The sequence below is a fragment of the Amblyraja radiata genome, chromosome 9 (genome assembly GCF_010909765.2).
Source record: "Amblyraja radiata isolate CabotCenter1 chromosome 9, sAmbRad1.1.pri, whole genome shotgun sequence".
NCBI classification, from domain to species: Eukaryota; Metazoa; Chordata; class Chondrichthyes; order Rajiformes; family Rajidae; genus Amblyraja; species Amblyraja radiata.
In genome coordinates this window covers 57,360,585-57,383,456 of record NC_045964.1, presented here as the reverse complement: position 1 = coordinate 57,383,456, position 22,872 = coordinate 57,360,585, and the positions used below count along the sequence as shown (strand labels likewise).

Here is a 22,872-nt window from a genome sequence, read left to right as displayed (position 1 = left end):
GCCTGAGTTAACGCTTGTAGCGGAGGTTGATGGATATAATGTGTTTTAAATAATCTGGCGTGCCTCATTTGTTGTATTTCGTGTTTGCGAGGCCCTTTTACAGACAAATGTATTGTGTGATGCATCTCCTCTCAATATGTGACAGAATTCGTCTTCTTATATTTTCAAATTGGAATAAAGACTTTGTATCACATTTACCGTGCTGATTGTCTTATTTTATTTTCTACCAAGAGGTGAAGAACACGTTTAAACTGCTGAACATTTCAGTGTCCTGCACACTCAAAAATGTCAATGAGTTAAAATGTGATAATATCACCTCCATTAAGGTATTTTGTGTTTCAGCATGAGAGGGATTATAACATTAGAGACATCTCCTCTTGCCTCTCCACCTGTCTCTCTTGCTGAGTTTCCTCCTCATTTACCTGCATGGCTAAAAACTTTCTGACTTTCTTTGACCCCTTTCTTTGCGCTTTTCTGAGAGGCATCTCTGCAAGTCTTTTTACTGTGAAAAAGATTCTCAAACAATGACAATTAGGTGGGACGTCCTCGATGGACACATGGCCCATTGGCGATATTGAGATCACCTTTTTTACTCACCTTATGTCCCTTCTGTCAAGCTTCCGGGTTTACCGTTCGCAGGAGTTCCCACGGTACCCGCAAGTGTCATTACGGATATCGCACGGATATCGCACTGGCATCTGCGTTCATACAATGTTGCAACGCTGCTCAAGTCACTCTTGGAGAAATTCAAAAATGTTTGAATTTTCTCCCGACCTTACCAAGTCACACGACTACCTGCCGGTAGCGCCACGGAGGTCCTCGGTGGTCCACGGATGCCGTACTGCTATCGCAGAAGGTTCCCACGATGTTAAATCTTGTTAAAAGTCTTGCTTCAGGTCGCACAGAAGCAATCCAATGAATTGGCTTCCACAGCCTTCTGAGGCAGAGAATCCCACAGATTCACAACTCTCTGGGTGAAAACGTTTTTCCTCATCTCAGTCCTAAATGGCCTACCCCTTATTCTTAAACTGTGTGGCCCCTGGTTCTGGGGGAACCGGTTCCCTGGACGTGTTGGGCCGAAGGGCCTGTGTCTATACTCTCTCTCCCCGCCACTAACTAGAGCCTGGTGCTGCCACTACGGCCACTGGCCATGAAGCAGAGAGAGGTCGCAGGCAATTGATCCGTGCGTTTGTGGTGTGACGGGACGGGTCGAAACTTCAACCGGCAATGCTCCACCCCGCTACCATCTTCCCCACCGGGTCTCCAGTCTCCACTCGTGCACGCATTCCGCCCACTATCCCCCCATGCTAGCCCATCACCTCGGCCCGCGCTCCCCTTTGCAGTACGGTACCTTGCAGCCCCGGGAAGGCGGCGGCGGCCCCCGAGCGAAGCGGCAGGCAAAGACACTCAAACACTCGGGATTGACTTTCACTTCTGACGTTATCCATCAGAAACGTCAGGGAGGAAGGGAGAGACAGAGAGAGAGACAGAGAGAGATATAGAGAGACAGAGAGACAGAGAGACAGAGAGAGAGAGAGACACAGAGAGACAGAGAGGGAGAGAGAGACAGACAGAGAGAGGCAGAGAGAGACAGAGAGAGAGACAGAGAGACAGAGAGAGAGAGACAGAGAGAGACAGAGAGACAGAGAGGGAGATATAGAGAGAGACAGACAGAGATAGACAGAGAGAGAGAGACAGAGACAGAGAGAGAGAGAGACAGAGAGAGAGAGACAGAGAGAGAGATATGGAGAGACAGAGAGAGATAGACACAGAGAGAGAGAGACAGAGACAGAGAGAGAGAGAGAGACAGAGAGAGAGAGAGACAGAGAGACAGAGAGAGAGAGATATGGAGAGACAGAGAGAGACTGAGACAGAGAGAGAGAGAGACAGAGAGAGATATATGGAGAGACATAGAGACACAGAGACAGAGAGAGATACAGAGACACAGAGAGAGACAGAGACAGAGACACAGAGAGAGAGATATGGAGAGACAGAGAGAGATGGAGACAGAGACAGAGAGAGATGGAGACACAGAGACAGAGAGAGAGACAGAGACACAGAGAGAGACAGACAGAGACACAGAGAGAGAGACACAGAGAGAGAGTGACAGACGAACCATGAAAACTAAGAATAATCCTTGTATTGGTGAAGAAAATACGGCACATCTTGGTGCACAATACGTAACAGCATGAGTGACTTTACGTGAAACCCCCCTATACTATCAGGGGCGGATCGACTGTGTAACTAATGAAGCTGAAGCTTCAGGGCCCCTAATCCCACAGGAGCCCCAGAAGCGATTTTAGTCCAGTCCTGATATTCCGATTTGAATCGGAATACCGATTTTTTTGACTAGAAATGATTGTGATGTTTCAGCTGGACTAGACTCCACCTCACACTGAAACGTCAACTCTCTAAACCTCCCAGCTCACGACTAGACCCCACCTCACACCGCGACTAGACTCCACCCCACACCGCGACTAGACTCCACCCCACACCGCGACTAGACTCCACCCCACACCGCGACTAGACTCCACCCCACACCGCGACTAGACTCCACCCCACACCGCGACTAGACCCCACCTCACACCGCGACTAGACCCCACCTCACCCCACGACTAGACCCCACCTCACCCCACGACTAGACTCCACCCCACACCGCGACTAGACTCCACCCCACACCGCGACTAGACTCCACCTCACACATCATCGCCGCCTCTGTCCCGGCTCCTGCGGGGAGGGGAGGGGCTGCGGCCGCTGGGGGTGGGGGCCGGGGCGGGGCTCGACGTCAACGTCAGCGCGTAAGCCCCTCCCCTCCCCCACCGCCCCTCTCGGGCAATGCGCATGCGCCGTTCTCCACCCTCGGCCCCGCCCCCCTGGTTGGAGCCGTTGCGCTCACGTGAGGCGGGGGGAGGGGCTATAAATAGCGGGAGAAGGAGCGAGGCGGCGATTAGTCGTGAAGTTTAGTTTAGTTGCGAGGCGGGAGTTTTAGTGAAGGTGTGAGGTTTATTTGTGGGGCGACGTTTAATGAGGTACGGTTTAGTAGAGGCGACGTTTAGGTCGTGAGGTGTCGAGGGAGGGAGGGGTTTAGTGAGGGAGGGAGGGAGGGGTTGAGAGAGGGAGGGAGGGGTTGAGTGAGGGAGGGGTTGAGTGAGGGAGGGACATGTAGGTGAGGGGAAGTGAGCGCAGGTGAGGTGAGGACAAGTGGGTGTTTGAGCTCAGGAAGGGACACCGTGTTGCTGCTGCTGCTGAACGAGACGAGACCATTGCCTTCTGTGGCAGAGAATTCCACAAATCCACAACTCTGGGTGAAAACGTTTTTACTCACCTCAGTGCGAGGCAAAGAGACATTTCAGGTACCATATTTTTTGTAAAGATTTTTTTAGCTGCATGAGGCCATTTATTGAGACATATAAGATGTTTAAGGGTTTGGACACGCTAAACATGTTCCCGATGTTGGGGGAGTCCAGAACCAGCGGCCACAGTTTAAGAATAAGGGGTAAGCCATTTAGAACAGAGACAAAGAAACACTTTTTCTCACAGAGAGTTGTGAGTCTGTGGAATTCTCTGCCTTAGAAGGCAGTGGAGGCCAATTCTCTGGAGACTTTCAAGAGAGATAGATAGATAGAGTCAAGGGATATGGGGATAGCAGAGTCAAGGGATATGGGGAGAAGGCAGGAACGGGGTACTGATTGTGGATGGTCAGCCATGATCACATTGAATGGCGGCTCGAAGGGCCGAATGGCCTACTCCTGCACCTATTGTCTATTTCATGAAATATATATTTGGGGGTTATTTTACTGCTTATGTGTTAGAACAATTCTAAGCTTCTGTTATGTAAACTACCAGCAGAAAGCTTGAGAATCACTTTCAATTTATTGAAAATGCAGGAGCTTCAGAGGGCCCTTACCCCCTGAACCCTCACTGGGGCACTGACCCTGGACCTTGCCGGGGGCCTAGCCAGCCTCCTGGACCCCTGGCCAATACTTCCTACTTTCTTTCTGGAGGTCAATATCATGCTTAGTCCACATTGCTTAAACATTTTGGGTCTACTGTACGAGAAGGGTTTAAAAAAATAAAAATAATATTAATATAGTGTAATTCAAGTCAAGTGAAATGAAAGTGGCAACGCTTGCAGGATTGTGCAAAAAACAACAGAACAGAACCAGTATTTACATTTTATAAAAACATTTAAAAGACACAACAGCAAATGAGTAAATTCAATACAAAGCAAGTTAAAATGTTGTTAAAGCATCATGAAGGCGGACAGTAAACGAAAAAACATTCAATTTAAGGATGATTAGTTCTAACTATATTTGATATAAATAATTATAAACTTCACGACCTAATTCACGACCTCTGCCGAGTTTGCCCTTGACTCGTACTCGCAGCATGGTCGTCACGAGGACGTAGGTACTCGTGGCATCAAGTAGGTCGAGGTGCTTTTCTAGCACGATGAAAAATGTCCACGAGTTAAAAAAAGGTCGTGAATTAGGTCGTGAAAGTGGGACAGAGACTTAAAGGGCCTGTCCCACTTTCCCCGAGTTGTTCACAAATTCTCCTGAGGTATTCACAAATTCTCCCGTGTTTTCAAACTCGCAGAACATTCATAACGAGTCCGTGGATATATCGTAGCGGCTCATTATGCCAGCCGTAGGTACTCGGGGCTATTTTATTTACTCGTGGACATTTTTCATCAGTCCGGAAAAAACGTCCCGACTTACCTGATGCCCCAGTACTTACGGCTGGCATAACGAGCTGCTATGATATATTCACAGACTTCTACGGCCTCCTACGGCTTGTTACGCACATTCTGTGACTTTGAAAACTCGGGAGAATTCATGAATAACTCGGGGAAGTGGGACAGGCCCTTAACAATCATGACAGAAATTCATGACAGAAACCAGTGTTTACATTTTATAAAAACATTTAAAAGACACAACAGCAAATTAGTAAATTCAATACAAAATAAAATAAAAATTAAAAGGTTATTAAAGCATCATGTAGGCTGGCAGTAAACATAAAAAACAGGCCCTTAACAATCATGACAGAAATTCAAGCTTTAGGGCCGTAAACATGTAGGTCTGCCACTGAATAATTATATAAATACAATCAAATTCAAATAGAATCGGTGGAGTTTAGGGGAAGATACAGAGTGCAGCATATAGCATGGTAACACATCAGTTCCAGAGACAAAGTCCAAAGATGGAGTCAATGGTGGGGAGTGTGGTCGGTGTGATGGACTGGGCTACTTCCACAAGTCTCTGCAATTTCTTATGTTCTTGGGCAGGGCAGTTGCCAAACCAAGCTGTGATGCATCCATCAATACACTTTGTACGATACCTGTAGAAGTTTGTAAGACATGCTGAATCTCTTCCATCTACTGTGGAAGTGGAGGCACAACAACACATTGGTAATATTAATGCCAAGGAACTTGAATCTCAACCATTTCCGCTTCGGCACCATTGGCACTGACTGGGGCATGTAGTCCATCCACCATGCTTCCTGAAGTAGATAACTAGCTCCTTGCTAGGCTGGTTTATAACAAAGGCAAACACACAAACTGCTCACAAAGTAAGTCAGCGGATCAGGCAGCATCGCTGGAGAGAAAGGATGGGTGACGTTTTGGGTCAGGACACTTCTTTAGGCAGTTCGTTCAAACTAGTTCCTTTGTCTTGTTCACATTGAGGTTGATGTTATGTTGGTAAGTTCTCCGTCATCTTCCCGCACTCCCACGTCCGCACTCTGCCCCTGCCCGCAACTCTCCTGGCAACAGTGTAGTTTATTGTCACATGTACAGAGGTGCCAACAAGTCAGTGGAAAGACAATACATGATCACAATCGGCCCATTTATAGTGCAACGTTTAGTGCAAGGTAAAGTGCGATCAAGGATAGTGCGTGGTCATCATTGAGGTTCAGCATTGCTCTCTGGTTGTGGTGGAATGGTTCTGTTGCCTGATAATTGCTGGATGAAACGGGGCAGGAGGGGGGTGAGTAAGACACTCACGGTATTGTCTGGGATTTCTGTGGCGATACGATGTCCAGACGCACAGCACGGCGACTACAACGAGAAGGAACATGGTGAGAACGATCATCCAACGATTCCTAGACCCTGGAGGAGATAACGTCACACAGTGGTGAACCTGGAGTTTAGTTTAGAGATACAGCGCGGGAATAGGCCCTTCGACCCACCGACCAGCGATCCCCGCACACTAACACAATCCTACACACACTAGGGACATTTTTACATTTACCAAACCAATTAACCTACAAACATGTACGCCTTCAGAGCGTTGGAGGAAACCAAAGATCTCGGTGAAAACCCACACGGTCACGTGTATGGGGAGAACGTACAAACACAATAGACAATAGGTGGAGGAGTAGGCCATTCGGCCCTTCGAGCCAGCACCGCCATTCAATGTGATCATGGCTGATCATCCACAATCAGTAGCCCATATCCCCTGACTCCGATACCTTTAAGAGCCCTATCTAGCTCTCTCTTGAAAGTATCCAGAGAACCTGCCTCCACCGCCTTCTGAGGCAGAGAATTCCACAGACTCACAACTCTCTGTGAGAAAAAGTGTTTCCTTATCTCCTTTCCAAATGACTTACCCCTTATTCTTAAACTGTGGCCCCTGGTTCTGGACTCCCCCAACATCGGGAACACGTTTCCTCCCTCTAGTGTGTCCAAACCCTTAATAATCTTATATGTTTCAATAAGATGCCCTCTCATCCTTCTAAACTCCAGAGTGTACAAGCCCAGCTGCTCCATTCTCTCAGCATATGACAGTCCCGCCATCCCGGGAATTAACCTTGTAAACCTACGCTGCACTCCCTCAATAGCAAGAATGTCCTTCCTCAAATTAGGGGACCAAAACTGCACACAATAATCCAGGTGTGGTCTCACTAGGGCCCTGTACAACTGCAGAAGGACCTCTTTGCTCCTATACTCAACTCCTCTTGTTATAAAGGCCAACATGCCATTCGCTTTCTTCACTGCCTGCTGTACCTGCATGCTTACTTTCATAGACTGATGAACAAGGACCCCCAGATCCCGTTGTACTTCCCCTTTTCCCAACTTGACGCCATTTAGATAGTAATCTGCCTTCCTGTTTTTGATACCAAAGTGGATAACCTCACATTTATCCACATTAAACTTCATCTGCCATGCATCTGCCCACTCCCCCAACCTGTCCAAGTCACCCTGCATTCTCATAGCATCCTCCTCACAGTTCACACTGCCACCCAGCTTTGTGTCATCTGCAAATTTGCTAATGTTACTTTGAATCCCTTCATCCAAATCATTGATGTATATTGTAAATAGCTGCGGTCCCAACACCGAGCCTTGCGGTACCCCACTAGTCACTGCCTGCCATTCTGAAAGGGACCCGTTAATCCCTTCTCTTTGTTTCCTGTCTACCAGCCAATTCTCTATCCATGTCAGCACTCTACCCCCAATACCATGTGCCCTAATTTTGCCCACTAATCTCCTATGTGGGACCTTATCAAATGCTTTCTGAAAGTCCAGGTACACTACATCCACTCGCTCTCCCATGTCCATTTTCCTAGTTACATCTTCAAAAAATTCCAGAAGATTAGTCAAGCATGATTTCCCCTTCATAAATCCATGCTGACTCAGACCGATCCTGTTACTGCTATCCAAATGTGCGGCTATTTCATCTTTTATAATTGACTCCAGCATCTTCCCCACCACCGATGTCAGGCTAACTGGTCTATAATTAATTTCCTGTTTTCTCTTTCCCGCCTTTCTTAAAAAGTGGGATAACATTAGCTACCCTCCAATCCACAAGAACTATTCCTGAGTCTATAGAACATCGGAAAAGTATCACCAATTTCTGGAGCCACTTCCTGAAGTACCCTGGGATGCAGACCATCAGGCCCTGGGGATTTATCAGCCTTCAGTCCCATCAGTCTACCCAACACCATTTCCTGCCTAATGTGGATTTCCTTCAGTTCCTCCGTCACCCCAGAACCTCTGGCCACTACTATATCAGGAAGATTGTTTGTGTCCTCCTTAGTGAAGACAGATCCAAAGTACCTGTTCAACTCATCTGCCATTTCCTTGTTCCCCATAATAAATTCAACTTTTTCAGTCTTCAAGGGTCCAACTTTGGTCTTAACTATTTTTTTCCTCTTCACATACCTAAAGAAGCTTTTACTATCCTGCTTTATATTCTTGGCTAGCTTACCTTCGTACTTCATCTTTTCTCCCCGTATTGTCTTTTTAGTTATCTTCTGTAAACATTACCCAATCCTCTTGCTTCCCGCTCATCTTTGCTACGTTGTACTTCTTCGCTTAATTTTTATACTTTCCCTGACGTCCCTTGTCAGCCATGGTCGTCTTTTTCTCCCCTTGGAATCTTTCTTCCTCCTAGGAATGAATTGATCCTGCACCTTTTGTATTGTACATATATATACCTGCCATTGTTATTCCACTGTCATCCCTGCTAGTGTATCTTTCCAGTCAACTTTGGCCAGCTCCTCCCTCATGGCCCCATAGTCCCCTTTATACAACTGTAACACTGACCCTTCTCCCTCTCTGTAGGTCGGCTATTGCATGCTATGTTGGTGGGCAGGGAGAAGTGGGGCCGAATGGCCTGTTCCTGTAGTGCATGACACACTATCCCATCGGACAGAGACCCAGCATTGATCCACTCACCTCTGGGCAGGTTGTTGCATTGCAGAGTTGCAGGGACTGCGTGGTTGCTGCAGCAATCTTCTGTGACACAGGTGTAGGTGTAGTTGAGTTGCCCCGTGTTGGGCAGGTAGAGCACGGCACCGGGGAAGGTGGCGTTCTCCACGCCGGGATCCTGCGATCGCTGCTCCCACCGGTAGGTGACCAGGCAGCCGCTGACGGTGGAACAGTTCAGCGTGAGATGCGACAAGTTGCAGCTCACCTCCACGGTCGGTGTGGACATCGGCTCTGCAAGGTAGCACATTGCAGTCAATGTCAGTGTGGGGAGAAGTGCAAAGCCACATCATGGGTTGGCTGGAGGATCCAAGTTGGCTAATTGAGCAACTAATAAAACGGAAAGGTGTAGCGGAGCGCCCTACTGGGAGCGACCATGGATTTAGTTTAGTTTATTGCCACAGTGAAAAGGTTTTGTTGCGTGCTATCCAGTCAGCGGAAAGAATATACATGGTTACAATCAAGCGATCGGCAGTGTACAGATACTGCATTAAAGGAATATTGTTTAGTGTAGGATAAAGTCCAATTACAGATTATTCAGAGGGTCTCCAATGAGGTAGATGGGAGGTCAGGGCTGCTCTGCAGTTGGTGAGAGGGCAGTCATAGAGTGATACAGTGTGGAAACAGGCCCTTCAGCCCAACTTATCCACACCGGCCAACATGTCCCAGCTTCACTAGTCCCACTTGCCCACGCTTGGTCCATATCCCTCCAAACCTGTCCCACCCATGTACTTCTCTCACTGTTTCTTAAACGTTGGGATAGTCCCAGCCTCACCTACCTCCTGTGGCAGCTTGTTCCATACACCCACCAACCTTTGTGTGGAAAAGATCCCCTTCCAATTCCTGCTAAATCTTTTCCCCTTCACCTTGAAACTATGTACCCTGGTCCTCGATTCACCTACTCTGGGCAAGAGACTCTGTGCATCTACCCGATCAATTCCTCTCATGATTTGATACACCTCTATAAGATCATCCCTCATCTTCCTGCGCTCCAAGGAATAGAGTCCCAGCCTACTCAACCTCTCCCGATAGCTCACACCCTCTAGTCCTGGCAACATCCTCATAAAGTTGCTGTTCCAGCTGTTGAGGGCAAGTGCGGGCTTTGGCCCAACAGTCTTGGGCAAGGAGGCTGAGCAGAATAGGTCAGGAGGTAAAGGTACAGTCTGCTACAGTCTTCATTGATCAGCCCTTATGGACCAGCGACAACTGTTCTATTAGCTTTATGTATAAAGTCAGGGTGGTCCCACGTGTGTAAATCCTGAATTGGGTATATGGAAGTGTTGAGGGGGATATGGGCCATTGTCTATGCCCACTGGGTCAGCATGGACAATGTGGGCCGAAGGGCCAGTCTGGGTGTTGTGCAACTCCTCACGATGCTACTCACCAACCACTCGCAGCATAAAATGGTCACGTTTCCACATCTCACTCCCATTGTAGATTGTCTGCACCTCGTACGCCCCCTGGTCACTCGGCCCCACGGCCCGCAGCTCGATGAAGGCGTCCCGTCGGAAGTGGACCCTGTCCCTGTAGGACGAGTTGATCCAGTGCGGAAACTCCGGACTGTTCGACTTCCAGCCCAGGATTCCAATATAGGGATCGATCCGCCTCATCCTCACCTTGACCTTCTCCTGGCTGTAGTGTAGGAGAGGGAATCTCACCGTTCCACCCACAGGGATGGTGGTGATGGATCCCACAGTGGCTACCATTCCTGCTCTGTACAGCTCCACAGTGTAGAGGCCTGCAACACAACATGCCTGTCACTGTACCTGCCTGCTTCACCACCCGCATGAAAACATTGCCCCTCACATACCTATTGAACCTGGCCCCTCACCTTCAACCCACACCTTCTTGTTTAAGTGTAGGAAGGAACTGCAGATGCTGACATTATTCCCTTATCATGTATCTATACACTGTAAATGGCTTGAGTGTAATCATGTATTGTCTTTCCGCTGACTAGATAGCATGCAACAAAAGCTTTTCACAATAGACAATAGGTGCAGGAGTAGGCCATTCAGCCCTTCGAGCCAGCACCACCATTCAATGTGATCATGGCTGATCATCCCCAATCAGTACCCCGTTCTTGCTTTCTCCCCATATCCCCTGACTCTGCTATCTTTAACAGCCCTATCTAGCTCTCTCTTGAAAGTATCCAGAGAACCTGCCTCCACCACACTCTGAGGCAGAGAATTCCAGAATCACCACTCTCTGTGTGGAAAAAGTGTTTCCTCGTCTCCGTTCTAAATGGCTTACTCCTTATTCCTAAACTGTGGCCCCTGGTTCTGGACTCCCCCAACATCGGGAACATGTTTCCTGCCTCTAGCGTGTCCAAACACTTAATAATCTTATATGTTTCAATGCGATATCCTCTCATCCTTCTAAACCCCAGAGTATACAAACCCAGCTGCTCCATTCTCTCTGCATATGACAGTCTTGCCATCCCAGGAATTAACCTTGTAAACCTACACTGCACTCCCTCAATAGCAAGAATGTCCTTCCTCAAATTAGGGGACCAAAACTGCACATAATACTCCAGGTGTGGTCTCACTAGGGCCCTGTACAACTGCAGAAGGACCTCTTTGCTCCTATACTCAACTCCTCTTGTTATGAAGGCCAACATGCCATTCGCTTTCTTCACTGCCTGCTGTACCTGCATGCTTACTTTCATAGACTGATGAACAAGGACCCCCAGATCCCGTTGTACTTCCCCTTTTCCCAACTTGACGCCATTTAGATAATAATCTGCCTTCCTGCTTTTGCTACCAAAGTGGATAACCTCACATTTATCCACATTAAACTGCATCTGCCATGCATCTGCCCACTCACCCAACCTGTCCAAGTCACCCTGCATTCTCATAGCATCCTCCTCACAGTTCACACTGCCACCCAGCTTTGTGTCATCTGCAAATTTGCTAATGTTACTTTGAATCCCTTCATCTAAATCATTGATGTATATTGTAAATAGCTGCGGTCCCAGCACCGAGCCTTGCGGTACCCCACTAGTCACTGCCTGCCATTCTGAAAGGGACCCGTTAATCCCTACTCTTTGTTTCCTGTCTGCCAACCAATTTTCTATCCATGTCAGCACTCTACCCCCAATACCATGTGCCCTAATTTTGCCCACTAATCTCCTATGTGGGACCTTATCAAATGCTTTCTGAAAGTCCAGGTACACTACATCCACTGGCTCTCCCTTGTCCATTTTCCTAGTTACATCCTCAAAAAATTCCAGAAGATTAGTCAAGCATGATTTCCCCTTCGTAAATCCATGCTGACTCGGACCGATCCTGTTACTGCTATCCAAATGTGCGGCTATTTCATCTTTTATAATTGACTCCAGCATCTTCCCCACCACCGATGTCAGGCTAACTGGTCTATAATTCCCTGTTTTCTCTCTCCCGCCTTTCTTAAAAAGTGGGATAACATTAGCTACCCTCCAATCCACAGGAACTGATCCTGAATCTATAGAACATTGGAAAATTATCACCAATGCATCCACGATTTCTAGAGCCACTTCCTTAAGTACCCTGGGATGCAGACCATCAGGCCCTGGGGATTTATCAGCCTTCAGTCCCATCAGTCTACCCAACACCATTTCCTGCCTAATGTGGATTTCCTTCAGTTCCTCCGTCACCCCAGATCCTCTGGCCACTACTATATCAGGAAGATTGTTTGTGTCCTCCTTAGTGAAGACGGATCCAAAGTACCTGTTCAACTCATCTGCCATTTCCTTGTTCCCCATAATAAATTCACCTTTTTCAGTCTTCAAGGGTCCAACTTTGGTCTTAACTAATTTTTTCCTCTTCACATACCTAAAGAAGCTTTTACTATCCTGCTTTATATTCTTGGCTAGCTTACCTTCGTACCTCATCTTTTCTCCCCGTATTGCCTTTTTAGTTATCTTCTGTTGTTCTTTAAACATTACCCAATCCTCTTGCTTCCCGCTCATCTTTGCTACGTTGTACTACTTCTCTTTAATTTTTATACTGTCCCTGACGTCCCTTGTCAGCCATGGTCGCCCCTTACTCCCCTTGGAATCTTTCTTCCTCCTAGGAATGAACTGATCCAGCACCTTCTGTATTATTCCCAGAAATACCTGCCATTGTTGTTCCACTGTCATCCCTGCTAGTTTATCTTTCCAGTCAACTTTGGCCAGCTCCTCCCTCATGGCCCCATAGTCCCCTATATACAACTGTAACACCGACACCTCCGATTTACCCTTCTCCCTCTCCAATTGTAAATTAAACCTGAGCATATTATGGTCACTACCTCCTAATGGCTCCTTAACCTCAAGTTCCTTTATCAAATCCGGTTCATTACATAACACTAAATCCAGAATTGCCTTCTCCCTGGTAGGCTCCAATACAAGCTGCTCTAAGAATCCATCACTCCACAAAGTCCCTTTCTTGGGGTCCAGTACCAACCTGATTTTCCCAGTCTACCTGCATGTTGAAATCTCCCATAACAACCGTACCATTACTTTTGCTACATGCCAATTTTAACTCCTGATTCAACTTGCACCCTATATCCAGGCGACTGTTTGGGGGCCTGTAGATAAGTCCCATTAGGGTCTTTTTACCCTTACAATTCCTTAGTTCTATCCATACTGACTCCACATCTCCTGTTTCAATGTCACCCCTTGCGAGGGACTGAATTTCATTCCTCACCAACAGAACTACCCCACCCCCCTCTGTCTACCTGTTTGTCTTTTCGATAGGAGGTATTCTATTTGTTTTAGAATAGTTATGTATAAAGTCAGGGTTGTCCCACGAGTTTGTTCCTCCTCGTCTACCTTCACTTGCCAGTCTTTACCCCGCTCCGTGGCATAGACACAAAGTGTTGGAGCAACTCAGCGGGTCAGGCAGTGACTCAGCAGAAAACGGATGGGTGACGTTTCTTTAGACCCACCACAACTCCCGTTCCAGCTTTCTCTCCCCCCCCCACCCCCCCATCAGTCTGAAGGGTCGCCTGTTCATTCCCTCCACAGATGCTGCCCGACCCGCTGAGTTCCTCCAGCACTCTGTGTTTACTGACAATTGTCCACTCCTGACCACATGGACAGCAGCAACATACGGGCCGAGTGGCCCCTCTCCCTCTGTGTACCTGTCAGCAGCCACAGCAAACCCATGGTCTTGCAGATAGAGCACCACATCACTTGCGGTCCAGGTCCGGGTCACGTCTGTGCTGAATCCCCCTGAGTCAAGCGACACACTGGGCTGGAGGGGAGAGAGGGAGGTGTCAGTGTCAAGGGTTGGGGGAGAGGTAGAGAACGGAAAGAGGAGCAGAGAAGGAGGGAACATGGACTGCCATCTCTCCTTATCCACACCGGCCAACATGTCCCAGCTTCACTAGTCCCACTTGCCCACGCTTGGTCCATATCCCTCCAAACCTGTCCCACCCATGTACTTCTCTCACTGTTTCTTAAACGTTGGGATAGTCCCAGCCTCACCTTCCTCCTGTGGCAGCTTGTTCCATACACCCACCAACCTTTGTGTGAAAAAGATCCCCTTCCGACTCTACTAAATCTTTTCCCCTTCACCTTGAAACTATGTACCCTGGTGCTCGTTTCACCTACTCTGGGCAAGAGACTATGTGCATCTACCCGATCAATTCCTCTCATGATTTGATACACCTCTATAAAATCATCCCTCATTTTCCTGCGCTCCAAGGAATAGAGTCCCAGCCTACTCAACCTCTCCTGATAGCTCACACCCTCTAGTCCTGGCAACATCCTCATAAAGTTGCTGTTCCAGCTGTTGAGGGCAAGTGCGGGCTTTGGCCCAACAGTCTTGGGCAAGGAGGCTGAGCAGAATAGGTCAGGAGGTAAAGGTACAGTCTGCTACAGTCTTCATTGATCAGCCCTTATGGACCAGTGACAACTGTTCTATTAGCTTTATGTATAGAGTCAGGGTGGTCCCACGTGTGTAAATCCTGAATTGGGTATATGGAAGTGTTGAGGGGGATATGGGCCATTGTCTATGCCCACGGGGTCAGCATGGACAATGTGGGCCGAAGGGCCAGTCTGGGTGTTGTGCAACTCCCCACGATGCTACTCACCAACCACTCGCAGCATAAAACAGTCACATTTCCACATCTCACTCCCATAGTAGATTGTCTGCACCTCGTACGTCCCCTGGTCACTCGGCCCCACGGCCCGCAGCTCGATGAAGGCGTCCCGTCGGAAGTGGACCCTGTCCCTGTAGGACGAGTTGATCCAGTGCGGAAACTCCGGACTGTTCGACTTCCAGGCCAGGATTCCAATATTGGGATCGATCCGCACCATCACCACCTCGACCTTCTCCTGGCTGTAGTGTAGGAGAGGGAATCTCACCGTTCCACCCACAGGGATGGTGGTGATGGATCCCACAGTGGCTACCGTTCCTGCTCTGTACAGCTCCACAGTGTAGAGGCCTGCAACACAACATGCCTGTCACTGTACCTGCCTGCTTCACCACCCGCATGAAAACATTGCCCCTCACATACCTATTGAACCTGGCCCCTCACCTTCAACCCACACCTTCTTGTTTATGTGTAGGAAGGAACTGCAGATGCTGACATTATTCCCTTATCATGTATCTATACACTGTAAATGGCCTGAGTGTAATCATGTATTGTCTTTCCGCTGACTGGATAGCATGCAATAAAAGCTTTTCACAAATAGACAATAGGTGCAGGAGTAGGCCATTCAGCCCTTCGAGCCAGCACCACCATTCAATGTGATCATGGCTGATCATCCCCAATCAGTACCCCGTTCCTGCTTTCTCCCCATATCCCCTGACTCCGCTATCTTTAAGAGCCGTATCGAGCTCTCTCTTGAAAGTATCCAGAGAACCGGCCTCCACCACACTCTGAGGCAGAGAATTCCAGACTCACAACACTCTGTGTGAAAAAGTGTTTCCTCGTCTCCGTTCTAAATGGCTTACCCCTTATTCCTAAACTGTGGCCCCTGGTTCTGGACTCCCCCAACATCGGGAACATGTTTCCTGCCTCTAGCGTGTCCAAACCCTTAATAATCTTATATGTTTCAACACGATCCCCTCTCATCCCTCTAAACTCCAGAGTGTACAAGCCCAGCCGCTCCATTCTCTCAGCATATGACAGTCCCGCCATCCCGGGAATTAACCTGGTGAACCTACGCTGCACTCCCTCAATAGCAAGAATGTCCTTCCTCAAATTAGGGGACCAAAACTGCACACAATACTCCAGGTGTGGTCTCACGAAGGCCCTGTACAACTGCAGAGGACCTCTGTGCTCCTGTACTCAACTCTTGTTATGAAGGCCAACATGGCATTTGCTTTGTTCACACCTTGCTGTACCTGCATGCTTACTTTCAATGACTGATGAACAAGGACCCCCAGATCCAACTTCCCCTTTTCCCAATTTGGCACCATTTAGATAATAATCTGCCTTCCTGTTTTGCCACCAGTGGATAACCTCACATTTATCTACATTAAACTGCATCTGCCATGCATCTGCCCACTCACCCAACCTGTCCAAGTCACCCTGCATTCTCATAGCATCCTCCTCACAGTTCACACTGCCACCCAGCTTTGTGTCATCTGCAAATTTGCTAATGTTACTTTGAATCCCTTCATCTAAATCATTGATGTATATTGTAAATAGCTGCGGTCCCAGCACCGAGCCTTGCGGTACCCCACTAGTCACTGCCTGCCATTCTGAAAGGGACCCGTTAATCCCTACTCTTTGTTTCCTGTCTGCCAACCAATTTTCTATCCATGTCAGCACTCTACCCCCAATACCATGTGCCCTAATTTTGCCCACTAATCTCCTATGTGGGACCTTATCAAATGCTTTCTGAAAGTCCAGGTACACTACATCCACTGGCTCTCCCTTGTCCATTTTCCTAGTTACATCCTCAAAAAATTCCAGAAGATTAGTCAAGCATGATTTCCCCTTCGTAAATCCATGCTGACTCAGACCGATCCTGTTACTGCTATCCAAATGTGCCGCTATTTCATCTTTTATAATTGACTCCCGCAGCTTCCCCACCACCGATGTCAGGCTAACTGGTCTATAATTCCCTGTTTTCTCTCTCCCGCCTTTCTTAAAAAGTGGGATAACATTAGCTACCCTCCAATCCACAGGAACTGATCCTGAGTCTATAGAACATTGGAAAATTATCACCAATGCATCCACGATTTATAGAGCCACTTCCTTAAGTACCCTGGGATGCAGACCATCAGGCCCTGGGGATTTATCAGCCTTCAGTCCCATCAGTCTACTCAACACCATTTCCTGCCTAATGTGGATTTCCTTCACTTCCTCCGTCACCCCAGATCCTCTGGCCACTAGTACTATCAGGAAGATTGTTTGTGTCCTGCTTAGTGAAGATGGATCCAAAGTACCTGTTCCACTCATCTGCCATTTCCTTGTTCCCCATAATAAATTCACCTTTTTCGCTCTTCAAGGGTCCAACTTTGGTCTTAACTCATTTTTCCTCTTCACATACCTAAAGAAGCTTTTACTATCCTGCTCTATATTCTTGGCTTGCTTACCTTCGTACCTCATCTTTTCTCCCCGTATTGCCTTTTTAGTTATCTTCTGTTGTTCTTTAAACATTACCCAATCCTCTTGCTTCCCGCTCATCTTTGCTACGTTGTACTTCTCTTTAATTTTTATACTTTCCCTGACGTCCCTTGTCAGCCATGGTCGCCCCTTACTCCCCCTGGAATCTTTCTTCCTCCAAGGAATGAACTGATCCTGCGTCTTCTGTATTATTCCCAGAAATACCGCCATTGTTGTTCCACTGTCATCCCTGCTAGTGTATCTTTCCAGTCAACTTTGGCCAGCTCCTCCCTCATGGCCCCATAGTCCCTATATACAACTGTAACACCGACACCTCCGATTTACCCTTTTCCCTCTCCAATTGTAGATTAAACCTGACCACATTATTACATAACACTAAATCCAGAATTGCCTTCTCCCTGGTAGGCTCCAATACAAGCTGCTCTAAGAATCCATCACTGCACAAAGTCCCTTTCTTGGGGTCCTGTACCAACCTGATTTTCCCAGTCTACCTGCATGTTGAAATCTCCCATAACAACCGTACCATTACTTTTGCTACATGCCAATTTTAACTCCTGATTCAACTTGCACCCTGTATCCAGGCTACTGTTTGGGGGCCTGTAGATTCGTCCCATTAGGGTCTTTTTACCCTTACAATTCCTTAGTTCTATCCATACTGACTCCACATCTCCTGTTTCAATGTCACCCCTTGCAAGGGACTGAATTTCATTCCTCACCAACAGAACTACCCCCCCCCCCCCCCCCTCTGTCTACCTGTTTGTCTTTTCGATAGGAGGTATTCTATTTGTTTTAGAATAGTTATGTATAAAGTCAGGGTTGTCCCACGAGTTTGTTCCTCCTCGTCTACCTTCACTTGCCAGTCTTTACCCCGCACCGTGGCATAGACACAAAGTGCTGGAGCAACTCAGCGGGTCAGGCAGTGACTCAGCAGAGAACGGATGGGTGACGTTTCTTTAGACCCACCACAACTCCCTTTCCAGCTTTCTCTCTCCCCCCCCCCCATCAGTCTGAAGGGTCGCCTGTTCATTCCCTCCACAGATGCTGCCCGACCCGCTGAGTTCCTCCAGCACTCTGTGGTTTACTGACAATTGTCCACTCCTGACCACATGGACAGCAGCAACATACGGGCCGAGTGGCCCCTCTCCCTCTGTGTACCTGTCAGCAGCAACAGCAAACCCATGGTCTTGCAGGTAGAGCACCACATCACTTGCGGTCCAGGTCTGGGTCACGTCTGTGCTGAATCCCCCTGAGTCAAGCGACACACTGGGCTGGAGGGGAGAGAGGGAGGTGTCAGTGTCAAGGGTTGGGGGAGAGGTAGAGAACGGAAAGAGGAGCAGAGAAGGAGGGAACATGGACTGCCATCTCTCCTTCTTCTGTAACGGCGGTAGCTGGGGTTTACAGACCTGTTGTGCTGCTTTAGACTCGCCTCAACACAGGGGGGGGTTTGAAGGGAGTTGAAGGGAGGGGGTGAAGGGAGAGGGGGAGGGTGAAGGGAGAGGGAGGGGGTGAAGGGAGAGGGGGAGGGTGAAGGGAGAGGGGGGGTGTGAAGGGAGAGGGGGAGGGTGAAGGGAGAGGGGGGGTGTGAAGGGAGAGGGGGAGGGTGAAGGGAGAGGGGGGGTGTGAAGGGAGAGGGGGGGGGGTGAAGGGAGAGGGGGGGTGAAGGGAGGGGGGGGGAGAGGGGGGTGAAGGGAGAGGGGGAGGGTGAAGGGAGAGGGGGAGGTGAAGGGAGAGGGGGGAGGGTGAAGGGAGAGGGGGGGTGTGAAGGGAGAGGGGGGTGTGAAGGGAGAGGGGGGTGTGAAGGGAGAGGGGGGGTGAAGGGAGAGGGGGAGGGTGAAGGGAGAGGGGGAGGGTGAAGGGAGAGGGGGGGTGTGAAGGGAGAGGGGGAGGGTGAAGGGAGAGGGGGAGGGTGAAGGGAGAGGGGGAGGGTGAAGGGAGAGGGGGAGGGTGAAGGGGGAGGGGGGGGTGAAGGGAGTGGGGGAGGGTGAAGGGAGAGGGGGAGGGTGAAGGGAGAGGGGGAGGGTGAGGAGAGGGGGGGGTGAAGGGAGAGGGGGGGGTGTGAAGGGAGAGGGGGAGGGTGAAGGGAGAGGGGGAGGGTGAAGGGAGAGGGGGAGGGTGAAGGGAGAGGGGGAGGGTGAAGGGGGAGGGTGAAGGGAGAGGGGGAGGGTGTGCGTGCATGTGCGCGCATCTGCAGACTTGTCGGTGACTCACGAGACGCCAGCATCCTGTGTGTGCCGCTGCTCTGCTCCCGATTGCATCAGCCACACACTCCTCTAGCGTCGCCGAGCAGGACGGCCGCAACATCCAGACCCTCAGCACACCATTTGACAGGCGACAAACCGGAGCCTAGCCGTCCCTTTTCAATCCTTTTTTTATTCTTTTCAGTCAGTCCACTTTTTGGTTTGTAGGGGATATGGACTTTTTAATGTGGTGTCAACTTTATTTCTAGATCCCTACCTCCTCGGTGCGGCAGCTTTTTCTCCGGGCTGCCCGTCGACCCGTCCTCGCGGCCTACCAGCGGGCTTGGAGCGCCGTTTCCTGGCGGAGACCGCCCAGCACCTCAGCCTCGGTGGCGGCACAGCGCTGGAGCGCCATCGCGGAGCGGAGCGGGCGATACCTTGCCTGGGTCGCCGCGCTGGGGCTCCGGTGAGCTGTGACCGCCGAGAGCAACAGCTCCGGGCTGCGGGTCTGTGGAGCGGAGAGGCGGCGCCGACTTTAACATCGGGAGCCTGGGAGCTCCAACCCGGCGCGGCCTTGTCGGCTTCGGAAGCCGCGGTCTCCAACCAGGATACGGCTGTTCCAGGTGGCCCAGCCGCTGAGAGGACTCTCCCGACGCTGGGGCAAGACCACCAGGTGAGAACGGCCAGGAACATCGGGCCTCCGTAGAGGCAATAGCGGTGGCCTCAATAGGCCTGACTTTGGGGTGAACTTGGAGTTGAGGCTGGACATTGTGCCTTCCTCCACAGTGGTAACCATTGTGGGGGGATGACTTTTTTGTCTAATGTAATCCTGTAAATCTGTGTCCAGGATGGCTGTCGGAAGGGAGAGTGGACGCTGGCGCGCTTTGGCTGCCGCTGTTCTCTCTTCACATTGTGTTTTTGATTTTCTGTTTTTGGACTGAATTTTGTTTTTAATTTATGTCTGATGTCTTTATTACTTATTTTATTCTGATTATATGTTTTTATTCCTATTAATCTAAGTAAGGTGTCCTTGAGATGTCTGAAAGGCGCCCATTAAATAAAATGTATTATTATACTTCTGTTAATTCTTGTTAAACAATAACATATATATAAATTTTCACGCTGGTAAGAGAGGGGGGGAGAGAGAGAAGAGAAGGGGGAGAGAGAAGAGAAGGGGGGGAGAGAAGAGAGAGGGGGGGGAGAGAAGAGAGGGGGGAGAGAAGAGAGGGGGGGAGAGAGAAGAGAGAGGGGGGGAGAGAAGAGAGAGGGGGGGGGGAGAAGAGAGAGGGGGGGAGAGAAGAGAGGGGGGGGAGAGAAGAGAGGGAGGGAGAGAGATATATAGAGTGGGCAGGGAAACAGCCCCCTGTGAATGTGTGTGTGGCGACCGGCGACCACCCCCTACACACACACACCCGGGACAAGTTACACTTTTACCGGGGGGAGGGTGGATAGGAGCCGGGATAACTCACCAGTAACGCCGGAGATCCTGGACACTTTCTCGGTGATATGTGTTTGGGAACTTGTGTGTGTGGCCCTGCAGCCGGGGCTGCTCGCTGCCTGCTCTAAGTCACTGCTCAACGCGCGCCCTGCTCTAAGTCACATGCTAATTTATGCTAGGTACACAAAATTGCTGGGGAAACTCAGCGGGTGCAGCATCTATGGAGCGAAGGAAATAGGCGACGTTTCGGGCCGAAACCCTTCTTCAGACTGATGGGGGGCGGGGGGGGGGGGGGGGGGGGGGGAGCCCGAGGGCGGGCGGATGGGAGGGGGGGAGGAGACAGCTAGAGGGTTAAGGAAGGGGAGGAGACAGCAAGGGCTAGCAAAATTGGGAGAATTCAATGTTAATGCCATAAGGACGCAAGGTCCCCAGACGTAATATGAGGTGCTGTTCCTCCAATTTCCGCTGTTGCTCACTCTGGCAATGGAGGAGACCCAGGACAGAGAGGTCGGATTGGGAATGGAGGGGGAGTTGAAGTGCTGAGCCACCGGGAGTTCAGGTAGGTTATTGCGGACTGAGCGGAGGTGTTCGGCGAAACGATCGCCCAACCTACGCTTGGTCTCCCCGATGTAAATCAGCTGACATCTAGAGCAGCGGATGCAGTAGATGAGGTTGGAGGAGATACAGGTGAACCTTTGTCGCACCTGGAACGACTGCTTGGGTCCTTGAATGGAGTCGAGGGGGGAGGTGAAGGGACAGGTGTTGCATTTCTTGCGATTTATGCTAATGTGTGTGTGTGTTTAACCTGCTGTGGGGTTTGACATAGATACACTATCCCTGCTTCATCCTGGATCCTCTGATCTACATTTATACTAATTCTGTGATCACACGGTTCACCTCGACTGAAGAGGGAATCTACTTTCCCGTGCCGCTGTCACCAGCTGCTTCCGCCCACAGTCTGGTCGGGAAAGGAGGGAGAGAGGAGTGGGGAAGAAGAGAGAGGGAGGAAAGAAGAGAGAGGGAGGAAAGAAGAGAGGGGGAAGAGAGAAGAGGGGGGAAAGAAGTGAGGGGGGAGAAGAAGAGAGGGGGGGAAGAGAATAAAGGGGGGGGGAGATAGATAGAGTGGGCAGGGAAACAGCCCCCACCGAGTGTGTGTGTGGCGACCAGCGACCACCCTGTACACACACACACCCGGGACAGGTTACATTTTTAACGGGGGGAGGGTGGATAGGAGCCGGGGTAACTCACCAGTAACGACGGACAACTGACATCCAGGACACTCTCTCTGTTGTATCTGTACGCGGGCAACTTGCTGTGCGCTTTATACCAAAGATAAACCGTGGCTCCACAGTGGGTTTTTTATCCACAGTGTTGGTTTCTCAGTTCTTGCTTCATCGCCTCACCTATGTATGGGCTGGTGGTAATTCAGCGATGTATTTTCAGGTTGAGAAAATGCATCGTTTCCTTCACTACGTAACCCTCACCCTATAGTAACCTGTAGTCACCTCTGGAGGATCTTTTCCCTGGGACATCCGGTGTTGTTGTTACTGTTCCTAGCTGCCTCTGCCCACAGTCTGGTTGTCTTTGTATTTTTTGTTATGTTTAGAGTGTGTTTGTTTGTGTGTTTTCAGTATTTTATGTGGGGGAAACGGGTGGGGCAAGGGGGGGGGGGGGGGGGCGTCATTCAGTGGATGCGAGGATGTGACTATCATCCCAGTCGCGGCCTCTCCTGCCGGGACCGGACCACAGCTTCAGCAGCGGCGGCGCTGGGCTCGATACATCGTGGGGCGGGCGAGGCCTTTACCTGGTGACGTTTCACAGAGTGCTGGAGTAACTCAGCGGGTCAGGCAGCATCTGTGGAGTAAAAGGATAGGTGACGTTTCGGGTCAGGTCTGAAGACGGCTGCTGACCATAAACGTCACCCATTCCTTCTTCTCCACTGATGCTGCCTGACCCCCTGAGTTACTCCAGCACTTTGTGTCCATCTTCCACCCATCACCCGCCAG

The 22,872-nt window shown here is 49.7% G+C and overlaps 2 protein-coding genes across 2 annotated transcripts in view; both read right to left on the bottom strand.

The window, feature by feature from the left end:
- ccdc88c (coiled-coil domain containing 88C) overlaps positions 1–22,872 on the bottom strand; it is a 445,054-nt gene that overhangs the window by 228,113 nt on the left and 194,069 nt on the right. The gene's annotated exons all lie outside the window — the stretch shown is intronic.
- On the bottom strand, positions 5,323–20,996 carry LOC116977168. Its single transcript, XM_033027534.1, has 5 exons — positions 20,898–20,996; positions 13,808–13,920; positions 10,092–10,445; positions 8,678–8,941; positions 5,323–6,109 (listed from the first exon to the last, which is right to left on the bottom strand). The coding sequence occupies exons 2-5, from the start codon at positions 13,854–13,856 to the stop codon at positions 5,913–5,915; spliced, it is 864 nt and encodes a 287-aa protein (XP_032883425.1). The 5' UTR covers positions 13,857–13,920; positions 20,898–20,996; the 3' UTR covers positions 5,323–5,912.

Coding starts and splice junctions, on each gene's coding strand:
- LOC116977168 (XM_033027534.1), bottom strand. CDS start 13,856: ATGTGGTGCTCTATCTGCAAGACCATGGGTTTGCTGTGGCTGCTGACA. Junction 10,446..13,807: donor TTTGCTGTGGCTGCTGACAG/GTACACAGAGGG, acceptor GTTGTGTTGCAG/GCCTCTACACTGTGGAGCTG. Junction 8,942..10,091: donor TTTTATGCTGCGAGTGGTTG/GTGAGTAGCATC, acceptor GCTACCTTGCAG/AGCCGATGTCCACACCGACC.